The 6911-nt window shown below is 44.2% G+C and overlaps 1 protein-coding gene and 1 long non-coding RNA gene across 3 annotated transcripts; one reads left to right on the top strand and one right to left on the bottom strand.

The window, feature by feature from the left end:
* Positions 1-226: 226 nt before the first annotated feature.
* bard lies at positions 227-1921 on the bottom strand. Its single transcript, XM_015182847.2, has 2 exons — positions 1796-1921; positions 227-1741 (listed from the first exon to the last, which is right to left on the bottom strand). The coding sequence occupies exon 2, from the start codon at positions 1655-1657 to the stop codon at positions 308-310; it is 1350 nt and encodes a 449-aa protein (XP_015038333.1). The 5' UTR covers positions 1658-1741; positions 1796-1921; the 3' UTR covers positions 227-307.
* Positions 1922-4330: 2409 nt separating this feature from the next.
* LOC117183294 (uncharacterized) lies at positions 4331-6536 on the top strand. Of its 2 annotated transcripts, none has more exons than XR_004468437.1 (3): positions 4331-4751; positions 5743-5843; positions 5917-6536. It is a non-coding gene; the product is annotated as an uncharacterized lncRNA (long non-coding RNA). The 2 variants fall into 2 exon arrangements; XR_004468438.1 differs by having other exon boundaries at positions 4334-4656.
* The last annotated feature ends 375 nt before the right edge of the window (positions 6537-6911 follow it).

Raw genomic sequence — 6911 nt, 5'->3', positions numbered from 1 at the left:
GCTTTGGGCATTTTGCGAACTCTTTTTCCGACTCAATCAAATCAAATAATTTATGCCTCGCAAAATTAACTTGGCCAAAAGAGTGGACTGGCCAAAAGAGTGGTCTGTGGCCCGTGGAGGTCATATGTGTGCAGAGAGGCCCATAAACTCTGTTGATTTTTCCATTTGTGAGACCCTAAAGCGCTTGGAAAATTGCTTTGAAAACGTTGAAGGAAACCGATGGCAATTTTCGAGATGCGTGTGATGTGTATTTACAATAATAGAAATGAAACAAAAATATTTACAATCTGAAGTGGGGGGGGCTTTGCTAAACGAAATCGAACTCGAAACCATCCTCCTGGTAGTCGTATTCGCTGCCATCGCAGGTGGCCTGAACGTACTTGTCGGCGGACCATTGCTGGTACTCCTCGGGCATCAGAGTGGTCCACATGATATCGCTGAAGACCTGCAGGGGCTGGGCGTTCTTCTCCTCCCTGCGTATCTGCACCAGTTTGCTCAGTCGGCCCGCATTGCTGTGGTAGCCGTTCAGGGCCAGATGCTGCAGACTTGTGCACTCGGCCACCATTTCCAGCAGCTGATATTCGCGCACTATCTCCCAGCCACTGAAGCTAAGGACCTCCATCTGGGGGCACGGTATGTGCTGGCAGTCCAGGAAGAAATCGTCGTGGTACCAGTTCTCGCACACCAATTTCCGCAGCTGCGGCAGTTCCAGCAGCAAACTCTGATGCCAGCGCGGCGGCAGTTGCACCACCTCATTGTTGAGGGCGATGCGGCTGATGGACTCGCTTTTGGCCACAACAATCTGCTGGAAAATGGTCTCCTGATCGGCGTGCAGCTGGCGCGAGTCATCGAAGCGCACGGCCAGCTTTTTCAGTTTCGGCAACTGCAGTACGTCCGGTATCATGCACTCGACGCTGCTCAGATTGATCTTGAGCACCTCCAGATTTGGCAGCTTGATGCCCGTGAGCCGTACGCCGCTGTCGAAGTGATCGGTGATGTCCAGGACCCGCAGCTGGGTCATGCTCAGGCAGATCTCCTGTATCCAGCGACTGTCCAGCGGCAGCGAGTGGTACATCGAGTGGAAGACGAGCTCCTCGAGCTTCTGGAAACACCAGATATACCCACCCGAGATGTTCATGCAGCTGGTCAGACGCCGCAGATTGGGCAGCATTAGTGTGAGATCTCGGATGTCATCGTCGATCACGGTATTGGGATTGCCGGCCAGCACACAGGTCTCCACGCCGGGCAAACGTGTGACATTTATATCGTTCAGATGTCGTATATACTCAAAGAACTCCGCAAACGAACCCACACCATCCTCATGGACGTGCAGCTCTCTGAAACGATCGGCCATGTGATCCATAAAGAACACATAGTCCTCGATATCCAGCAGGCCCAAAAAGGCCGTATTCGGTCCCACAATCATGTCCAAACGCTTCTGCCAGATCTTGAGGATATTTGATAAGAACTGCGGATACGCCCGGGCCATGCGCACCTGATCGCTGAGATTGTCGATCGTCTCGAAGATCTGTTCGAAGAATATTATATGCAGATTGTCCAAATAATTGGGTTCACGTTTCTCCGGTGGCGGCAGAAAGCACTCCTTGGCTCCCTCGATGATGCTCTTCATGGCTGGATCGGCGAGTACGAGCTCCATCTTTCACAAGTAAATTTGAATAATTTGTTTTTTTTTGGTGGTGGTGGTGTTGCCCGGTCAAAGACTGCAGCTAGAATGTGTCGTCTGTCGTTTCCGTTGTAGGGTTTTATGCAAAACAGGGAATATAATAATAATTACCTAAAATCTTTGCGTACCTCGCTCCAGGCAGTAAGGGGGTGATAGACGATAGATAGCAGCAGGTAGAAATTGAGATTTCAGGCCGAGCATAAATTGTGGATAATCCTTATTTGACAGCTGGCCTACCCTGATAATTTGCAATTTGTAAGCGACTCTGTCCCTGTCCCTGTCTCTGTCTCTGTCTCTGTCTGTGGCTCTGGGCTCCCTCTCTTATCTGTACAGCTATCGCTGCTGCCGTGGCTGCTGCTGCTGCTGGAGCTCGTCTCTAGTTTGCATATTACACGAGCAGAGGCGTGTACCCCGAGGGCTGGACGAGGAGGCCGGATGCCGTTTGCAAGTTGCCAACAAAAACGTGGTCAGCATATGGTTTGTTTTGCGGCCAGGCTTCTGGGAAATATAGCCAAACAAATAAACACAAATAAAAGAAAAGAACATAAACAGAACTGAAAGAATGGTTTCTTGGAGTGGAATAGTGATCTAATAACACTGGACCACATGTCAAAGGCTTGGAGTCGGAGGCACTTCAGTCAGAGTCTCGTTTTCATCCAATTTATACCCCAAATATACCACAATCCATTCAATAAAGTTTTAAGGAGAGGAAGAAACACAAAAAATACCAGGGAGAAATTTTTATTTTGGCTACCAAATGGACAGAGACGTTGATATTAGTTTAAAAACCACCAAAGACTTGGCTTAAAACACTCATCTGGTAGCTAAATGTTTAATTTTTGTAAGGGTTCACGTTTGAGTGGATTTACTAAAGAGTTATGGGGTGGAACGATGTGGGTTTTCCAGGTCCCTGGGGTGCCTTTGGGTTCCTTTGTACCCCAAGGTCCTGCTGCCAGATTCTGCTGTTCTGAGGTACCTTTAGATTCTGCTAGCTTCAACGAATCAGTCTGTTCTCCAAGACGCTATAGGGGCACATCAGTTCAAATAATATTCACCTCCCGAATGGCTAGAAATATTCTAAAAAATGTATTAAAAATGTCTAAAAAATGTTTAACGTGTGTGTTTGACATTAGCATAACCGACTGCTCATTTTTCTAGAAATTACGAGTAAAAAATTGAACAAAAATCAGTTAAAAATCGACACACAACTCCACATTGGGGGATTCCATATTTTCTAAGTCACGGTTTAAAATTGACTGAAAATCAGCTAAAAATCGGCGCACACGTGTCTGGACATTCGAATAACCCATTCCTCATTTTCTAGAATTTTAATTAAAAATTGTTTAAACATTTGTTGAAAATCGACGCCTGCTTGTCTTGACATTGGGATAATCGATTACTTATTTTTTTAGAAATTATGGGTACAAATTGACTGAAAATCAGTTAAGGGGATTCCTCACTTTTCTAGAAATTATGATTAAAAATTATCTAAAAATGTGTTGAAAATCGACAACAAACATGTCTCCACATTAAAGGATTCCTTATTTTCTAGAAATCACCAGTAAAATGTACTAAAAATCAGTTTAAAATCTCGACATTAGGGGATTTGTTATTTTATAGAAATGTTGGGTAAAAATTGACTAAAAATCGACGCAAGCGTGACTCGACATTATTTATTTTCTAGAAATTAAGGGTAAAAATTTGCCAAAAATCGACGCACACGTGTCGCGACATAAGAACAATTGATACCCTACACTCAAGAAATGTTTTTCTTTCATAAAAAAACGCAGTAAAAAAACCCCAAAAGGGCACAAAAATTAGGTTTCCCCTCAAATAAGTTTCCTGCCACCAAAAGCCACTAAAGAAAGGTGTATATACTGTGTAGCAGAGTGTAATCAAAGTATCTGGCAGCTTAGCAAGCGATTAGTAGTAGAATCAGAATGAAAGCCGCGGAAGCAGAGGTTCACACTGGGGCTTAGAGTTTTCTTATTTTTGTGAGGGGTCGGTAAGGCGAGGGGGGGGGGGAGCATTGATAATTTTCCCCCTTCGTAGGGCCCTTTGTGCGGGACTAATGGCATTGTTGTCAGCCCTGTCTGTATTATGGCCTGTCAAAGCATAAAACTCGTAGACCAAACAATGCCAAACCTCCCCCCCCACCCAAAAAAAAGACATACCTAATGTCTATATAATGCACATTTATGTTTTTTTGGTTTTTTTGGGTGAAAATATTTTCCATTTGTTCATATTTTTCAACAAGTTTTATTCTCACGGAACGAGCGAACCGACCTGTCTTTTTGGATGCAAATGCACTTGTCTTTTGGGGTCTCTCTGTCTGTCTGTATTTGTTGTATTTTTATCTGAGATCAGTGTCGATCAATGGGGCAGGCAGACATGACATACGGTTATGAGGCAACAAGAAGCAATCGAGAGACGTCTCGACTGTTTTAATAATTTTGACATAATCACATCACAACAATCTACCCATTGAAGTGGCAAGACTTGGACTCCAACTCCATCGCCATCTCTGATTTGTTGTTCATTTAAATGAATTACAAATATCATTATCTTTAGCCAGAGATCTGACTCTTTCGGGGCAAGCTTTAAATATTTTGTGTATTTCCATCTCTTTGCAGGTAAGAGACAGCTGCCTCGAAAAAAACCCTCTAAAAGGATCAACCAGCTGGTGCTGCTGCCAGGTAAAGCCCTTTTTTTTGGGCCAAATTACTTCACACCTCGCAGGCAGCGGGGGTGGTGGCCGGCCCTGCACGTTTTCAAAATTCATTTGTTCTAAAACTTAATCAGCGAACGTCGTCGGCGGACAAGAAGTCGTGATTGCGCAACTCATAACTCACGAATAAAGAACCAGAGCAGAGCAGACCAACTTGAACTTGCTTTTGGCGGTTTTTTTTGGCGGAGAAAAGAGGGAGTGGTGTTGACTGCACTTCACACCGAGCTTTGTGGCTCGTCTTTTGGTACATTGTTTAATTAAAAACGTAGCTGCCGCCACGCTGCTGCAACACGTACAAAGATGATGACAACAACATGGGGATTGAGGAGGAATCTAGAGGTAGGGGCTACTGGCTGTTGCTTTAGGCCCGAGCCGTCTTCAGGCCGAAATCGTCTTAAGGGGCAGCCGCTCTTCAAGTGCCTCAAAAGGACGACACGTTTTGGCTTCTGTGTAGAAGTAGAAGTAGAAGAAGAGCTGTTGTTGTTTGTTAGGTGATGTTGCAGTGGCAGTTGCCGAGTTGCTAGAGTCAAAAGCAGTAGCAGCGGGAGGAGAGGAGGCTGTAGAGGTAGTAGCAGTAGCAGAAGAGGCTGTAGAAGAAGAGGAGGCTCTAGAGGCGGTAGCAGCAGAAGGGGAGGCTCTAGAAGCTTTCGCTGGAGAAGAGATGAGGCTGTAGAGGAGGTTGTAGAAGGAGACGAGGCTGTAGAGGCAGTAGCAGCAGGCGAAGGAGGCTGCAGCAGAAGATCAGTTTGGAGATCAGGAGAAGGCGAAGAGGGTCTTGCACTGGCAGCAGGAGAAGGACAAGAGGGGTTTGCATCAGCAGCAGGAGGTGCTTGGTGGCAGCAGAAGCAGGAGAAGAGGTGTTTGGTGGCAGAGGTGGCGGCAGGAGAAGAGGTGTTTGTAGTAGCAGCAACTCGGGAATCAGTAGAGCTGTTTGCCGTTGCAAAATGAGCAGAGCTGCTGCAGTAGCAGTTGCAGAAGTAGCAACCATAAGAGGCAGCAGCGGCACCACTTGCCACAATTACTGCCGACAGGGCCCCCATCAGACTTTTTGACTTCATCTGCTTCAGAGTTGCAGCTTCTGCTGCTTAATTTCCAGACAGCCAGCGATTATATTGCTCCAGAAATATACGAACATGATGATTGCTACCCTTTAGTATGGATGGAGTAAGAGTATGATGGTTTTTAGGGAAGGGTTGGGAGATAAAGACTTTTGAAGGGACAATAAATATGGAAATATGGGAAGATCATTTGTGGGAATGACTTTGTGTATATTTAGGTGTATATTTTGTAGAAAGAAAATGGCTTTGAATATTTTAAAGCAACGTTTTAGGAGTCATGGAACAAAAAACAAAGAAGATCGGGAGCAAAAGACGTTAAAATTAAATATAGGAATAAACTGGTATTTTTTCATAACCATTTCTTAGGAGAAAGGTAAGTATAATTTATTTAAACCACACACAGACCATATTTTCTAGAAGTCTTAAACTTTTAATTCGTTTTCCAGACTTAAAAGATGATGGGAATCTCTATATTCCTTCAGTTAAATCAAACAAAAGGCAGAAAGACCTAGAAATTGTTAAAAAAAATATGGCAAAATCAAAAGAAATTCAAGGGAAATCATACCCAAAATGAAAAATATAATATATGTTAAATGTTTATGGATCAAAAAAACTGCCCTAAAAGGTATCCCAAAACACCATTAATCCTACGAAACCCCAATAAAACCACTCTCTATTTTTCCACACCACATTTTCTCTAAATGAAGTGCCTGCCCAGGGTATCCATCATTCGTGAGGCACTTTCCTCTTCAGCGCGTGGTGTTTATAATTCGCGAATCATGTTGCATTGTTCGGGGCGTCTGCTGATTCTGTTTCTGTTCTCTGGATGATGACGAGAGGAGCTTTACTTTTATGGGTCTTCCTCTCGGGGCACCGCCATGATGTGGCACATTTCCGCCACTGAGACTTGAACTTGGGACAGGAGCTCCTGTATGCCTCGCCCTTGCCTTTAACAATGACAATTGTTAGTGTCGGGTGCTGCTGCTTGCTGCTGCTTCTGCTGATTATTTTGACTTGATAACGAGCTAAACAATAAAAACAAGCATCTTCAGGCCCCGCAAACAAACCGAACAAAACTCTTTCTCGCCAGTCATGCACCAGACACCAGTCCTGCCAGTCTACACTCGTTCAGTCCTCCAATCCTCGTGTGTTGTAATCAATTTGAATGCCCTCGGACCTGAGGTTTTTATTGTACACTCTACATTGTGGCGGGTCCTGGGGCTAGAGTGGAGAAAGAGGGCCAGAAAGTATAGAGGATTTGGGAGTAATATGTTTTTTAATTTATATAAAACTTTGCTTAGATGTTGACCTATAAAACAGCTGACCGAAGGCCTCTGCTGCATGACGCGAGAAGAAATTCAACAAAATTCTTTTTTCTACGAAAAAACTTTTGTATAAACAACAATATTTCTATCTAGCTTTATATTTCATAGTTTTCAAC

This window comes from Drosophila pseudoobscura, chromosome 2 (genome assembly GCF_009870125.1).
Source record: "Drosophila pseudoobscura strain MV-25-SWS-2005 chromosome 2, UCI_Dpse_MV25, whole genome shotgun sequence".
In the NCBI taxonomy this organism is placed as follows: Eukaryota; Metazoa; Arthropoda; class Insecta; order Diptera; family Drosophilidae; genus Drosophila; species Drosophila pseudoobscura.
The sequence above is the reverse complement of the archived record's forward strand: the minus strand, read 5'-3'. Positions and strand labels throughout refer to the sequence as shown.